The following is a 17,794-nucleotide window of genomic DNA, read 5'->3' on the forward strand; positions in this document are numbered from 1 at the left end:
CCTTTGACGACATCTCAAAATAAGAGCCGGAATAGGCCATCCATGATAAAACAGTCTGAGGAGTCAGTTGAGTCCACCCATAGGCCAGCACAGACACATGACTATAATTTGCGCAGTCATAGTCGGGTGACTCATACCCCACATGTGGTAACCCTTATTCCTTCATCACAAAATGAACTGATAATTCTGAGTCAGTTCCGGTTAGAAGAGAGGAGATAGAACAAAATTATCACACCGTAAGAATGGAGGTTTGGAGGAGTGAACCTCCAGATCAAAATAGTGAAGAAGTGCAGATCCGGTTGAAGAGCCGAGTAGAATAGATAGGACTATTCAGTGGATGTTGGGAGGTCCACTTGCTGCGAGATTTGATGCACCAAGTAATGACAAAGTCTTTGATTTGGCAGGTCTTTTCAGAGATGTGTGGAGAGATTGAAAAAAAAAGAGGAAATCGTATGTTGAAAATTCAAAGAACGAGAAAACAGTATGAAGGGAAGTTTCATTATTATATTTCCTCTATTTTGAAGGAAACGACCTTTTTTTGGAACAGGAGAAGCATATGAGAATGACATTTCTTTTTCTGCATTTAAACTGAGTGTAATCAGCAGTTGTGTAAATGGATGGCTAAACAAGTGCAGGTTATGAAATGGCACAGGTAGGAAAATAGAAAGTAATTCATCTTTTCTTTATCACTTTAATAAAGTGATTCAGAAGCACGAATCACTTTAATGAATATGGAAAAAAACAGAGATTTAGTACCAGAATCCTATTCAAATATCACCACTGAGAAAATATTTTTATGAAACCTATATTATCACCCTCCTCTCACAAAACATGTTTCAATTATATAGGCCAATGTAGAGAGGAAGGATGCAGATGGGACTAGGGCCTCATGGGTGCACCCCCTAGTTTCTTTTTGTTTTTTCTCTCTCTCTCTCTCTCATTGCATGGCAAAAATTTAAGGTCAAGAAAAAGGATCCTAAGCGAGAATAAAAAATATATATATATTTAGACTTTTTCTTTTGAAGATTGAATGAAATAAGTAGCCTGAGGATGGCTGGTTCCGCCCAGTCACTGCTTGTTTTGTCATTTCTCCAAAGAGAAAAGTAGAGTGAAAGAAGTAGTAACACACATATTTCAGGATGAAGATAAGAGGATCTTTTCTTGTGCCATTTTTGAAAATAAAACTCAGCCTCATCCTATGTTAAGGTTCTGAAAGAATGCAAATCAGAATTTGAGTTCCATAAATAATTTTTTGAAAAGAAGTTTATCTATTAATTATAACTTTATCACGTATGAAATTAGAGAATTGAGTGATAATGCATTAATGTAAAGAAGGTTTAGATGGTACAAATACATGGGTATTATCAACTGTAACGAAAGGAAAACTGCTGAAGTATCTCACTTGTGCTCATGCTTTCAAAAATTCAGACAGCTGATAATTAAAACAGTGCACAGATAGAAAAAAAGAGCTCATTTTCAGATTAAGAAAATGGTTTCCAATTCCTTTTTATGGGAATCTTGTTAATCTTTCATGCGTGTCTTGGGTGTTTCTTTTTCGCAAATAAATTGAGAGATCCATTTTTGAAAAGAAATGAAAGGACAGCAGGAAAATGACAGTTTTGAATGTGAGCGAGAACAAGAAGAGTGAGTGGAAAGTGTAAATGTGAAGTGTAAATGACATGAGACCTCACCCCCCTCTCCTTTAATACAAAATAAAAAACGAAAAGATGGGTAAATGTTGCAAATCTGTCAGTTGAACATGTTGAATGGAAAGAAAGAGTGAGCAAATGAGATCATTTTTCCGCTTAACATCTTACACTCTTTTTCCTCACAGTTGCTTCAACGAGATTTTTGCAGATGTCTTAGGTTTCTTTGCACGGCTGTTGACTTTCTTCTGGATGCCTTTGAATTGGATGCAAGGCACTGAGCATCCAAGGACCACCCCTTTGGAGACTGAAGAGATCCCAGTGTCCAGTCAGCCCATGAAAACCCACCAGGAGACACCCAGAGAGGAGATAATTTTAACTCACCAGCGTTTGTTTAGACCCTGGCAACAGCAAAAGGGAATAAGACAAGTTCAGTCCCTGGAATGTGAAGCCAAAACGGAGAGCTTTTAAGACATACAATTTCCCCGTGGCACATCGACTAAGGGCAGACGAGACTTCCTAAACTGGAAAGGGGAAGTGGAAATCTCCTCAACCCACCTGGGTAAAACTCAGTGCCTCTGTCAACCAACCTGGACCGGTTTCCGGCAGATGCCGTCTTCATGACGCTCCCAGCAGCTGTGTCCTGTACCAGTCAACAATTGGATGTTTGTTGATTTCGTCTTTTCCAACAGTATCGAAGTTTCACTCTCCATAGAAGAAGTTCCCTGGCTCACTTGGGATAGTCAGTTTGTTGTCTTTCTCCCAAAGTCCGATGCACTCTCCTCACCACGCTTCGGAGCATGGTTTAGCCGAGCCGTACCACACGATCCTGACCAAGGGAAAAAGTAATGTACAATGTGTAGAAGCAGTTCTCCCATTCAGAACTGCAGTGAACATTGAATTTTTCTCCTGCCCCGACATGACATTCATGCCTGCTGTGAAAGATTAACCCCATGAATGTCCATGGAATCACCCAAAGGAACATTGTGCTGGCTTCATAGCTGAAAAGTGTACGCAATGGCTCGAACGCAAAGGTCTTGTAAAGTAGAGAACTCTCTCTATCCGGAGGTAGTGAAATACCTCGCAGATGACTGATAGCACCTCCAGAAGGTGTTGGTGCATTATTGCCTTAGTTGCTAATGTGGAAATTAAACCCAAGAACCAACCAACCATCCAGAAGGTGTTGAACAGTTAAACTATTCAATTGGTTAGTTCTTACAACTGCCAAGAATTTTTTTTTTTAAAGTTGTATGTGTAGTCTTGGAACATTGCAAGTTAAGTCATATGTAGAAACTTGCAACCATATTTACTCAAATGTATTCCTTAAATTGATTGGCTTTGTCTTCTTGCATATAGTATATAGAATTTGCAATTATATTTGAGAATTTATATTATATAATCACTTAGTGTTTGTTGTTTGCTAAGTTCTCCTTTAAAAAAAAAAAAGAACTCGTCATGTGTTGTAAAAATGATCTTTACTAGATACATACATAAATACATTCACCATAAGATAATGGCGTGTGTATTTTTCGTCTTTTCTATACTTGTGTTGTCTCAGATGTTAACTGTCACAATGAATAGTATGTCTAGTGTTATGTATACTGATTATGTTTAAACAAGAACAGATATGTGTCTAGTCAAAAGTACGATAAAGGAGATGTGTCCAGAGAATTCTTTGAGAAGAAAGTTCCAGTGTTTCCCATGACCAACAATGGACAGTCTCATCAGTATTCCAGTGCTTCAAATTTCCAGTCTTGACATTTCCAGCCAGGAGAACATACAGTGCAACGATACCAAAACAACATGTGTTAATCCATTGAAAAAAAGAAAAACATTGTTACACTGTAGACATTGGACATGTGATAAACAGGACATTAGACCTCTTAACTCCTATTAAAATATACTTTCTTGCATGCGATTTTTGTTTAAGGTCTGAGAGAGTCCGATTTGTCTGTTCAACCAAGGTAAGGTCGTTGGATGTCACAATTTACACAAAAATTTTCATTGTTTGTTATCAGATGACTAAGGAGATACAAAAATTATTAGGTCAACACCTATTACTTTTGATATTATGCGTCTATTTAAGATCAACTTAGTTATATAAGAGAAGAGATGTTTGTGTCTACCCCCCCAAGCATAAGATTTCATGTTTCCACAGTAAAATTCAAAAAGAAAAAAATAAATATAAATTTTGAGTGTGTGAAAATTTATTCCCCCCCCCTTACTCAAAATTTATGACCGTAGATGGGAGGGATATAAAAATGCTATCATTTTATCCCCTTTGCCCACTTTTTAGAAGCATTTATTCCTCATAGTACCCAATACTTTTTCCACGGCCTGTACAACTAAGTAGCGTCTCCCCATCGGAATTAAATCCGTTTTTACTTTTGCTTTGGCACGTGCAATCAGTCACCGCCCCAGTGGGTGCGGCCAGTGAAACAATATACCACCATTAAGTGCCTAGTCAAATTGTGATGTCAGCTCCCTCTCACGATGGCAACGGGCTGGGACCAAACTCCTGATTGCCCCAGGAACAATAAGATGAGAAGGCGACTTAACAAGAGACATAATTTCTTATGCAACCAAATCTTATAAACACACTAACTGTCATTTCACAATTCCGTTCATAAAAGTGTATCGATTTATGTTCGATGACTGCAATTGTAAAACAAAAGAAACTGCCCTACACATATATGAGATTTCCTTTCTCCATATAACATATCATTTTTAGTAGTGTCAAATCCCAACAGTTTACAGTCGCCAAGTGTAATTCTTTGCCCTACATTATTGACCTGTGAGATCAGAACAGATCATGAGAAACTCAGATAGGGGGATGCAGAAGTATATATATGAAATGGGGGTAGAAAACGGGAGCTTTTGGCAGTCTTAATGTAGATTTCAGAGGATTTGAAGTGGTAAGAGCCAGAGAGCGGATTGGAGAAACTTAGAGAGCAGTTGAAGATATCCAAGAGGTTTTCCAGTATTTGTAGAGCCTTTCTAGAGCCGAAAGTAGCAAAGAGAGTGGTGAAGATCAGCAGATAAAAAAAATCGAGGAAGATAGCCCAAAGTCGTACTTAAGATCAAGAAGTGCCGAGAAAAAAATACATTCTGTTGATCAATCGTATAGCCTTTTCTAAAATAACTCAAACCCAACTGTTTGAAGTTAATCATACTTTTACCCTGCCTTTAATTGATCTGCACCCACTGACCTCTCTTCTCAAAAAATCATTCTGACAATTGTGTACCTACCTGTCAAGTTAGTTGTTATAATACTCATTGTAATTGTGAATTGACATATATCCCTATTCTAATAGTAGAAAAATTGTATGGCATGACTCCAACCATTGATTGTGAATTCTCGCGAGAGAAATAGTGGAAGAGCCACATGAAGAACACACAAACAAAACTAATACTCTTAGCAGCAAGATTACACTTGCTGTTCAATTAATTTACCAAGCAACCATACCATACCAATTAATCTAAAGCTTGGACCAGTTTTTTGTTCTCATTTGTATGACTTAAATATTTAATAAACCTTGTTTTGTTGATCATTTTGCCTCGTGACAATTCTCTGTTACACATAATTCACTGAGTAGATTATGAACTATAGTTCATAATCTACTCAGTGAATTATGCTCTTAGTTTGCTCATGTTTTCTCAGCGAGTTTGCTCTTAGTTAAATTTGAATGAGACTTGAGGGCGCAAGATATATTAGCGTGCAGCCTTGCCAGAAGCCGAGTGAATCACAGAAAACGTTGTTAGGCAAGCACACGCTACAACAGAAACACCTGTGGAACAGTACAATGACTGGTTTTCTATGTTTTAGCAGCACTTGGGGTAGGTTCTATCAACATGAAAACAATACATTTTGTACTGCTGGTGTTTTGCCGGACTTCTCTGGGAACATAAGATTCGAAAAGTTCGATTGTCTAGCCAAGATCCCTGACCTTAGTTCTATGAGAATCTCTTTTATGAATTAGATCTTGGGATGTATGCGAGGATAGACTGCTCAAGATAGAAACAGGGTTGAAGACTGGTTGGAGGACATTTTCTGCCAATATAAGCTAGTCTGTAACCAAGTCACAAAGGAGGATATGCAAGTGAAAGCAGATTAGGTGAAATCTCTGGCAAAAGATGCTGCAAAAAAAAGAAATTTTTCTTTACTTATATAAACTCTAGAAGGAAAGGGATGAATCATTTGGTCCACTTATTGATCCTTCTCACATAGCTAACAAACCAAATGAATATTTTGAATCTACATTCACACATGAGGAATTCTTTAGGGAAGTGTAGAACAAAATCTTATTGAACTCTAACAGGGAGCTTAATGATTTTTTAATAACTGAGAGCAAAGTTGAGGAGAAACTGTTGTAGTTAAACACAAGAAAGGCACCTGGGGTGGATGGGATCTCTCCAGTTATATTAAGAAGGCAGCAAAGGAAATAAGCAAACCCTTACCATAATTGAGAGAATCCCTGAACTAAGAGGAACTCCACGTGGACTGAAGGTGTGCAAATGTATCCCCAATTCGAAAAGGAGGACAAAGGGTGACACGAGTAATTACAGACCTGTTAGTTTAACTTTTGTCTGGGGAAAACATTGGTCACTAGTCATTGCAGGGTCATCTAGACAATACTGCAGTAATAATTCAGACGGCATGGTTTGTTAAGGGAAACTTTTGTCTGACAAATTTTATTTGATGTGGTTACAAAGGAACTGGATGCAAAAATTAATTTTAATATCATGTAGTTGAATTTCAGGAAAACTTTTAACACTGTTACGCATGGAAGCATACTGTACAAATTGGAGCATTATGATATTAAGGGCATGTTGCTACAATGGATAAAAGGGTGGTTGAGTGTGAGAAGACAGAGTGTGATTATCAATTTTCGCTGCTCTGTGTGGACTAACATTATTAGTGGAGTCCCCAGGATTCGGTGTTGAACCCATTGTTGTTTTCCATATTTATCAATGCAGATGTTACAAAGTTTGATAGGGTTGTCAATTACAGTGAAGACAGTATGCTAATCCAACCAGATCTAGATAAGTTGGGCAAATGGGCTGAGAAGTGGCAACTGAAATTTAACGTTGAAAAATGCAAAGTACTGCCTATATGGGTAGAAGTAACCTACGCGAATCGTACAAGCTGTGTGGTACTGCGCTTAGTGTGATAGAAAATGGAAAAGACTTGGGGGGTAATTGTGGAGTCAGATTTGAAGTTTTCTGACTAGAGCTGACAGGCTGCCAGAGCTGGTCATGGGGTATTATCATTGATATACAGGAATTTTGCTAGTAGGGAAAAGAAGATGATTGTCCCCTTGTATAATGCAATGGTAATGCCACATTTTGAGTACTGCACACAGGTCTGGGGTCCTCATTTTAAAATGGATGTCGAGTTTCTGGAACGATTACGTGAGAGGGCAACAAGATTGGTGAGGGAATCGAAACAGTGATCTCACCAAGAAAGTCTTAAATTCTGCTCGTTGGAACGTCTGGAGACTATGCACCTGATCAAGTGATCAGGCTCAATGCTTGGGATTCTTTCTCTTGCTGAGATTTCGAATCTGAGGGGGTCTTAAATTCAAATTGAGGATAAACAGTTGTACAATAGATGTGCGGAAATTTGCCTTTAGCCAGCAGCAATTGATTGTTCTGGAACAAACTTGCATTGGTCGTTGTGGAAGTTGATAGCTGAATTAAATTCAAGGAGGAACTGTACAAACGTTTAGAAGGACTGGATGTGTGAAATTGTTTTTTTTTTGGCTGATTCTTCGTAAGCTCATATGCTTGCTTTCTTGTATTACATTCCTCTACTACTTCTACATTTAAAGAAACTGTTGGAGTGTGTTCCGACGATACCTATGAGAACCTCTTTTAAGAATTAGATCTTTGGATGTAAGCGAGGAGAGACTGCAAGAACAGAAACATACTTATTTGTTGAATGCTCATTGGCTGAAAATATCGGAGGACATTTAAAGACTCTATTGGAGTGTGTTCCATGGATACCAGAGACTGTCATAAAGGCTAAAGGTTTCAGTGCGTTATTGTGAGACTGATAAATTCTCAGCTCACGACGATCGGATAAATCTGATTCTTTGTTCAATAAATAAAACCAATATTTAGGGTATTAGGGCGAAGTTATCGAAAAACAGTTTTCAAATAGAATTCGTAATATTCAAGCTAGGGAAAGCCAAACCGAAAGTATTGAAGAGAAGATGTGAGCGAGCCTATGAGAAGGCAAGAGCCCATGATTAACACAAACTTACTTTCGCTCTGAACAGGGGATTGTAACGGGGGTAGAAAGAGTCAGCGAGAACTTCGGCCCCACGCTAACGATAATAATCAAAAAGCAAGGTTTAGATTGATAGCGAAACCAGGCTCACACCTGCCTATGATGCAGACCTGGGCAACTAAAAGAACAGGACTCTGTCATATTTACGACTTTCCCCACTGTCATTGGGAGGGAGCAAAGAATTCCTCATTGTTGAGTAATCAACGAAGAAAAAAGTTAAAGAGGGAAAGTAGCGCCCAAGTCCAAGATAAATACAGGAGGACTGAGTCAGGAGAGGGAGGAGCAGATAGAAGGAGAGAAGAGAGAGAGGCGGAGAGTCACAACTGAGAAGCAGAGAGAGACAGAGAGAGGACACTGAAGGGAGGAGAGTTGGCTCTTCACAGACGAACATCTAGTCGAAAGATCGCCAGAGCAGCGAGAGACAAAAGGCAGAGAAGAAGCAGAGCGGCCACCAGAAAAAGTCACCCGAAAACCAGTAGAGGACCCCGCCCAGATTTCGCCGGAGAGAAGGAGGCCGTATCACTGAATTCTAGGAGCGAGCGAGTTAACTGGTAAGCAATTATATTATTCGTGTGAATGTAACAATCAAAAACCGAAACTAAAATGATAACTTGTTCAATGCTTCTTTCCTAACCACAAATGAATTACATGTTAATACACTGTAGGTTAAACGACTAGAATGCTCCCATAGACACGAAAATCCCCATCCTGATGTCCATAAGAAAAGTGCAGGATAATCGAGCGTGATCAAGCGCTAAGCTCCGGAGGATGATGCACTGAGAGTTAACAAGCCAGGAGACTTAAACACACCCACCCGCGTTTAGCCTCTAAATATGAGTAGTACCAAAAAGGGTCGATGAGTATTCTGGATGATTAACCTAGAATAATCTAGTACACTACAAAACGTAAGAATTGTGAAGAGTTAATGTTGCAAGATAAATTACAGAATTTCTATGAAGAGCAGAATGTACTAGCTTAATACCTGATTCACACATTGATATTATGAAATGTAACTAATGCCTGAATGCCACTATTTAAACTGATCACTTAAGTAGAGTGCAAGTGTTGTATATTTAGTTTATTTTTGTGATAATAAATATTGTTATGTGTTTTACTAAGTCTCATCCTCTCTGCCCATATCCAATCACACCAGCACAGGTAAGAACCAACTAAAATAAGTTATTGCGGGGAATCGAATCAACGCATTGTGATTGGTCGATTCTTTAACACAACGCTAATCCTTTGCTGCAGTCACAGGGGTTATATAATTTCTGGAGACAGAGGGCGGGGATTTTGTCCTAAAAGATAGTGAGTTGAGTGACTAGACGGAAAAAGGGCGTCGCCCCACAGAAACGAGAGGAAACAAGATGGCGCCTTGAATCGAGCAAGAGAACCAACCCAATCAAGACGTGCCACATAACCAAAGAGAACAGGGACATCCATAAGATGATGGCGACGCTCTACAAAATGGTGTCCGTGACCAAGGATGAAATAAAATGAGATTTATAGAAATTAAACAATGATCGCTGGTATTATTGGAATGTTGGCAGAATAAAATACTATATTATTTCCACATTTCCTACATTCAATAACACTATATTGTTGATGTCATTATTAACATTATTTAAGTACGCACAGCAAGAAGTAGCAACTGTTTCATAAACCAGTCTAGAGAAGACTAAACAAAAGATAGAAAACAGGTAAAATTTAAGTTGCTGCTTATTGCTAGCATAAGCATTTTATACTATATCTTTTAATGGCTTTTAAGGTGAATATACAGGCATGAGAACTTCAAAAAGGTAAGTCTCTATTGTGTTGATGATATGAGTGTAGCTAAAATATACTTGTATTGATATAGTGAAATATTACAGGCGCTCTTTTTCAGTGGGAAGAATTATACTATAAATTCAAGGTTATTTTTTGTACAAATAACAGTAAAATTAAAATATTAACTGAACATGGAGAGCCAGAATATAGATGGGGCAAGTTTAGCTATATCTGAAACATTGTTCCCAATGCAAGTAGAACCACCTCAAGAACAAGTAAGTGTTCAACCAGCCTCGATCGCGGGTTACCTAAACCTAATACCGATATATCTAGGTAAAGATGAAGGACCCCCTGTATCCTTGTTTTTTGAATCTGTTGAAGAGATATCCGAAATTGCAAATTGGTTGGATCGCAAAAAATTAGCAGTAATTCGGTCTAGACTTAGAGGTCCAGCGGCCGAATTTTTCTCACATTTGCTCGAGGTAAGAGCGGAGAAAATTTATGAACGCTTTAAAGAAGCCTTCGTTAAACGCTTTGAACGACCAACACCTTTAATTTCTCAATTACAATTGTTTAGCACCGCCAAACAGGAGGCAGGCGAGGCTGTAATACAATTTGGAACACGTTTAAGAAATTTATGCAGGGCTGCGTTCAAAAGTCGGAATGAAACACAAGAAGTGGCGGTATTAAGAGACCAAACTTTACTGGCCCACTTCATAAACGGGTTAAACATCAAGTTGAAAAGATTAGTTTTGAGTCAGAATCCAACTACCTTTCAACAGGCTCTAGAAGTGGCGATAAGAGAGGAGGAAAATGAGAAGTTAACACATGCAAGGCAACACACTACTACTATTAATTTGGCAGATGCCACTCATAACAAATGTAAACAGAATGAGACCCCCATGGAGGAGAAAATCTCTTCTTTACAACAGTCTTTTGATCGTTTGTCAACTAATGATGTTAATTTTAATGCTTTAGAAAGGCACTTGATAACAAATTTCAAAATTACACAATGGGAATAGATCGACAACTAAAAGAAATAAGACGCGATCAACGCGAACCTTGCTCTTCCTACTCGCGACTGCCCGAAGTTAGTGGACACACAGCTGGGAGGCCAATACGAGGGAGCGCTTCGCAGGGAGAACGCTATAGCAGGCAGGGAGACAGTTACGGTCAGAGAGTATCACATGACCTGGGTCTCCACAGGGGGCAAGCGCCGTTTCAGGGACTGGAAAGGAGCGACGGTAGTGATTATTTGGCAGGCAGACTACGCACTTTTATGCCGAGGAGAGGCAACTTTTACCGGCAGAGAATAGCGGGGAGAAACGTGTACACTCCCTCACCAAAGTTGGGAGGTATTTTTATAGTAGAAATAATAACTGTGTTCCAGCTAGAATAAATGCAAATAATTTTAACACAGGATATAGGGAAGCATTCCAGGGTAGATATGCGGAATATAGACAACCTAGGGGAACGAACCTGAGACAAATAAATCATTTGGGGATCTCTTCACGTTGGCAGAATAGGGATAGGCCAAGTTGACAACAAAAATTTTTTCAAAAGGGTATGAGAAGGAATAGTGCAGAACACGGGGTATATACAGCAGATAATGACACAGATTTACCCCTGGTGGAAGGTTTTATACAGGGCATAAAAACAAGGTTTCTCATTGATAGTGGAACGTCAGTTATCCTTTGTAGTGCAGGAATTTTTGACAAAATCAAACATATTAGATGTTTAAGACAGAGGCCTCCCAATATTACTGTTTGTCGGATTGCTGGGAATATTGTGCCTCTCAATACAAAGATTACTGTAGAGTTAACTCTGGATGGGAAATCTTTTAAAGTAGATGCTTTTGTAGCTCTTGATAGATTAAGTCCGTGATACGAATTTATCTTAGCCTCTGATGTTTTAAGGAAATTCTCGTTTGTACTAGACGCAGGGAAAAGAATTTTAAAGTCAGTACCACTTGGGATTTGCATAAGAGAAATGGGAGTGAGAGAACGAATTATGGGCAACCAAAAGCCCTGCATCGGGAAACTGACCTCCAAGCACATTATTCCACACAACACAGAAACGGTTTTGACAGTTCAGTGTGCAAACGCATACCACCCAGGACAGTTGGTTCTCGCTGAACCCAATTATAATCTCACTAGCAGTGAATTAGCAGTTGGGAACTCTTTAGACAGATTGTCGAAAGACAGGAAAGTGGCTATTTCCGTAGCCAACACATCCTCTGAGCCGTTACACCTCACAGAGGGAATGGCATTAGCAAATATTGAACCTATTAATATGCGCAAAGTTAATTTTGCAGGTGAACAAAGGAGGGTTGAAAAGTTGTCTCCGGTGACAATCAAAGATTTCGATCTGGAACATTTGACTGTTAGTGAACATCGAGAACTGTTAAACTGTTACATAAATATAAAGATGTTTTCGCCAAGTCACCTAGCCAGTTGGGTCGATTCAATGTAGTGCAACATAGAATAAAATTAGATTCTAGTGTTCCAATTAAGCAATCTGCTTATCGTACTCCCTATGCTCTAAGATCTCAGGTAGAAGATCAAGTCAACGAACTTTTGGACGCTAATATAATCACGCCTAGTTTCTCACCTTACTCAGCACCCATTGTGATGGTCAAGAAAAAAGATGGCAATTTACGTTTTTGTGTTGACTACCATAAACTGAACGCCCAGACGATGGCAGATAATTTCCCTATCCCTCAAATTCAAGAGATTTTGGACATCCTTGGGAAAGCTCGGTATATCATTCCACTTTGGACCTACAGGCCGGCTTTTGGCAGATTCCAGTCCACCCTGCGGACAGATACAAAACAGCTTCCACTACTGGCCAAGCTTTGTATGTATTCCGACATCTCCCATTTGGCTTAAAAAATAGTCCAACATCGTTCGTGAGAGCCATGTCTATTGTCCTTGAAGGCCTAAAGAGCCAATCCAATATTTTGTTACCTGGATGACATAATTATAGCAAGCCCCGACCTCAAAATTCACATGGAAAGATTGGAAATGGTCTTTCAACGCTTGAGACAATATGACTTTAAACTCAAGCCATCGAAATGTGAATTACTAAAGCAGGAAATATCTTATTTGGGTCATAGAGTCAATTCAGACAGAGTTCTTCCAGACGTGGAGAACGTAGCGGCCATCAAAAAGTGCTTGGCACCTAGAACTGTTAAGCAAGTGAGAAGATTTTTAGGGATGACTGGGTTTTACAGAAAGTTTATTAAGGATTATGCAGAAATATCTCGTCCATTAACTAATCTTACGAAGAAGGATACTCCTTTTGTCTGGAATGAAGCGACGTGGGCAGCGTTTGAAAAGTTAAAAACAGCATTGATATTGGAACCGTTGTTGATCTATCCAGACTTTTCTCAGATGTTCTATTTGAGTTCTGACGCGAGTGATTTTGCAATTGGAAGCATATTAGAACAGATTACAAAGGATGGCTCCAGGCAGCCAATTGCATACGCAAGTAGATTGCTGAAGCAGGCTGAGAAATCATATAGCACTGTGCAAAAGGAGAGCCTAGCTGTTCTGTATTTAATTTCGCAGTTCAGACCTTACTTATATGGCAGAAAATTTGTCATAATATCAGACAACGCCGCATTGAAGTATTTACTTCAGTAAAAGAATCCTACACCTAGTTTAACTAGATGGAACTTGATGCTGCAAGGGTATGATTTTTCAGTGGAGTACCGTCCAGGTCGCCTACACTCAAATGCAGATTTCCTATCTCGACCAGTGCTGGAAGAGGAGTCTGAGCCTAAGTCATGCAGGAGAAATGTCACAAAGACAGTTGCACCCTTATCAACTGAAATCACCCTAGAAGCATTAGTGATGCCAAAAAATGCCACTAAGGATCTGGTGAGATCATTACATAGACAAGATGACAAATTAAACCTCTTAATCACACAACTAGAGAATAATACCCAATCATCAGTGAAGATTCCAGATTCGTACTATCTGAACGATGGAATACTATATCTTTATACTCTTCCTGATGCAAGATCTACTAGAGAGGGACCTCTAGAACAATTAGTTGTTCTACATGCATTAAAATTGGAAATCATGAGAGCATGTCATGATCTTCCTCAGAGTGGTCACCTGGCATTTGATAAGACATTACAAAGAGCTAAAAAAGATTTTATCTGGCTGAATATGTTTACTGACATTAAAGGTTACGTGGACACCTGTGCCTCATGTTTGGAGAGAAGAGGATATAATCCTAAAGCAAAGGCAAGCCTTATGCGAGTCCCAGCTGAGACAATACCTTGGTACAGGGTAAGCATGGACATACTTGGGCCATTACCCACGAGTCTAGACGGATACAAATATCTTCTGGTAGTGGTGGATTGCTTCACAAGATACGCTGAAGTGGTACCTTTGAAGACACAAAAAGCTGAAGAAGTGGCAACTGCATTTATTAATTCTGTTGTGGCAAGACACGGAATTCCACAAGTACTGTTAACAGATCGGGGTAATAATTTTTGTAGTCAACTAATGAAAAGTATTTACAAACGCCTTGGGATTCAGAAGCTCGAGACAACTCCGTATCATCCGCAATGCAATGCAAAAGTAGAACGTCTGAACAAGACATTGGCAGCAATTCTGTCGCATGTGGTAAATACCACACAGTCAGATTGGCATCTGTGCACACCGCTAGCCGTTGCAGCCTATCACTCTGTGTTCACTCATCTACACAGGAAACGCCTAATTATTTGTTATATGGCAGAGATTTGATCCTACCTCAACACATTTGGACATCTCAAAACCAGCCGACTTACGCTTCTTTAGAACATTACTCTGAACAAATGGTGGCAAGGATGCCACGCACGTATGATATTGTTGAACAACATCTTCAAGAGGCAGCAGAAAACCAAGAACTAGTAGAAAGATTTGTGGATTGGGTCACAACTCCTGACAATGAACAAACACAGGAAGGAACTTCAGAACGAAATTGGGCAAGAACGTTATCGCTCCACCAGAGCTGTGGATAAACAGATCAGAGTAGGCAGTGTGGTATATTTATATACACCGAAAGTTAGACCAGGTCAGACACGCAAATTGGCACGGCAGAGTACAGGACCCTATAGGGTAATAGCACAAACTTCTCCGGTAAATTATCAAATTCAGCACATATACAAACACAGAGACAAACAATTGGTTCATGTAGATAGGCTTACTAAAGTAATAAATCGTAGACCTTTTCCAGAACTATGGATCGAACAGCCTGAGACTGATACACCCCACAAACCATCCATGGAACACACTAAACCGAGGGAGGCTTATCAAGAGCCAGAAGAAGAAGAAGAAGAGCTATGGTTTGATGAAGACCTGCCAACAACCAGGTTTCCAACGAGCCTACCAGTGTCCATTCCTCTGGCACTCTTGCCAAATAGAGGTGTGAAAGAGCAGTCAATAGTGAAAACAGATCAACAGACAGTTCCACGTGGTCGAAGGGAAGAGAGAGGTCATGCTCAACCTACACATCAGTATAACCTGCGTAGCAGAAGTCGAGAACCTCAAGTCTCCATACCACTTCCTAGAAAGATGAAGTGACTATGATTCCTCAGTCACCGACCGAGCCAGTTATCATTGAAGAAGTTCAAATTTCTGAGGAAGATACAGAACAAGATAACTCTGCTGGTACTGCAGACATTGAGTCTCAACCAGTACAAACCTGTGCACAAGGAGGAGCAGAAGCACCAATGCCTCCTTCAGATAACCCAGAACTAGTAGAAAGATTTGTGGATTGGGTCACAACTCCTGACAATGAACAAACACAGGAAGGAACTTCAGAACGAAATTGGGCGAATGATGGATATGATTATATTGTTAAGTTGATAGATGCATTAAAATGAGCTTATGGTTAACCCCCAAGAATTAGCATTTTCTTGTATTCTACTTACTGGCTTAATATGGCACTGTGCATCGAGAAGGTTACTTTAGTGGAAGAGAAGGAGAAAGGATAGATTTCATGGGACTCTATCATTACCACCACTTTGCTTATTGGAGGCTTGAAGTGGTGAAACCCATGTTTAGTCTCTAGAGCAAAGTTTCCGGCATCCCCCTCCTCCCATACTTCTCCTTCAACCCTAACCCAAGCACGGTACTAAGTACTATAGGTTCTAATACCTCTCGTGTTTGGGGTTCACATAAAAAAAAAAAAAAAAAAAAATTATGTTTTGTCAACAGTTATGTTATTGCATAGATCAAAGAGCAAAGAGTATCAAAATAGTGTAGTTAGAAACACAGGGAAGAGGATTTAATTTATCATAATTATAGATTGCAGGTGGAAGCATAAATTATTCTTAGAAGAAAAAAAAAAAAAGGGGGCGATAGTATCAGAACTTTTGATTAGTTAATATTGAACAACCACTATTACTGAGCTGATATTAAAATTTTTCTTTCCCGGAAAAAAAAATATATATTCGAGTATACAAAATTTAAAGCAGGAGAGGAAGGATGCAAATGGTCTAGGACTTAATAGGCACCACCCTAGTTACTCTTTGTTTTCTCTCTCTCTCTCTCTCTCTCTCTCTCTCTCTCTCTCATTGCATGTCTAAATCCAAGTTCAAGGAGAGAATCTTGAGAAAAAAAAAAGTAAGGAAAATTAATATTTGTTTTTGGAGATGAGAAGAGGCAATTAGCCTGGGGTCGGCTGGTTCCTCCCAGTCACTACTTGTTTCTATTATTCTCTTTAAAGAAAGAGTTAAAAGGGAAATTGAGATAACATCTGAATTCCAAGGTCCAGATACGGAGATTCTCTTCTTGTGCTATTTCGAAAAAAAAAGAGAAAAGAAACCCAATCCTAATCTCAGATAAAGGTTTGGAGTGATCTAAATCAGAACTTTAGTCCTACAAATAATTTTCAAATAGAACTTTATCTACTAACTCTAACTCTATCATGTAGGAAATTACAGAGTTATTGATGTTGCATTAGCATATGAAGGTCAAGACAGAGCAATTACATAACTATTAAATAAAAAAAAAAAAAAAAGAACGAAAGGAGCTCAGGATCTAGATCTTTATACTGTGTTCATACTATACCACAAAAGATATTTACTATTTCACTTCTTTCTTACCCTCTGATAGGCCAGAGAAGAACAAGAAAAAAAAAATCAAAGCACGTAATTAGCCAGAATGGATATAGCTATAGGAATTCCGATAATCCTACAAATCATGATAGTTGCACTATTGTTTCAAAGCTCAATTCTATACTCGAGACTTTTTGTTCGTCAACCACTAGATAAAGAAGCAATAGCAGGACAAACCGTTACTCTCCCATGTAAATTGGTAACAAATATCACCGCTACGGTAAAATGGGTTTTTGATGGAAAGAATATTGACAGTTACTACAGACCACGAGGTCTTCCAGATTATAAAATCATAGGATCGTCTAAAGAAAATGACTATGCACTGCAAATCTCTCAGGTACAATTAATGGATGAAGGGAAATATTACTGTCAAGTACAAACCACAGATGAACATCAATACCGATCCAGTGTTGCTACAGTGACTGTTTACGCAACACTGTTACCACCTTTAATAGGAGAAGGGTCTTTCCTGAGTGGAATTGAGGGAGACCAAGCCACTCTCATGTGTAAATCCCTAGCAAGAAAACCACCCGCCATATTACGCTGGATTAGCTTTGATGGTAACTCGGTAGTAAGATCGACGCAGTCTAGTCAAGATCTATGGTCAGACCAAATCAGAATAAATACGTACCTAAAGTGGATCTTTACATTTTCTCCAGAACACAACAAGAAAGCAGTTACTTGCATAGCAAATCATGTTTCATATCCTCATCCAATGATGATTTCTATAAGGATAATAGTAAAGTACACACCTAGTCCTTGAAAGCGACTTCGAAAGTTATTAGGGAACTGTACCGGTGCAAATTGAAATGCGAAGCGTACGCAAACCCAGATGTGTTTCTTTACCAATGGTTTAAAGATAATGAACAACTAACGAAGGAAGGGAATAGTACTCTGGTAATTAGAAAGGTTCTCCGTGAAGACCATAATAGCAATTAGACTTGTGTGGTTCGAAATGAATTGGGTTCAGCCCAA

The 17,794-nt window shown here is 39.1% G+C and overlaps 1 protein-coding gene across 1 annotated transcript; it reads left to right on the forward strand.

Moving 5' to 3' along the window:
• The first annotated feature begins 16,865 nt into the window (after positions 1-16,865).
• LOC150077430 (irregular chiasm C-roughest protein-like) lies at positions 16,866-17,582 on the forward strand. The gene has a single exon (XM_090385902.1). It carries the CDS (start codon positions 16,866-16,868, stop codon positions 17,580-17,582), a length of 717 nt encoding a protein of 238 aa, XP_090242028.1.
• Positions 17,583-17,794: the final 212 nt, after the last annotated feature.

This window comes from Mastigoproctus giganteus, chromosome 12, assembly GCF_048544385.1.
Source record: "Mastigoproctus giganteus isolate SK-2022 chromosome 12, ASM4854438v1, whole genome shotgun sequence".
NCBI classification, from domain to species: Eukaryota; Metazoa; Arthropoda; class Arachnida; order Uropygi; family Thelyphonidae; genus Mastigoproctus; species Mastigoproctus giganteus.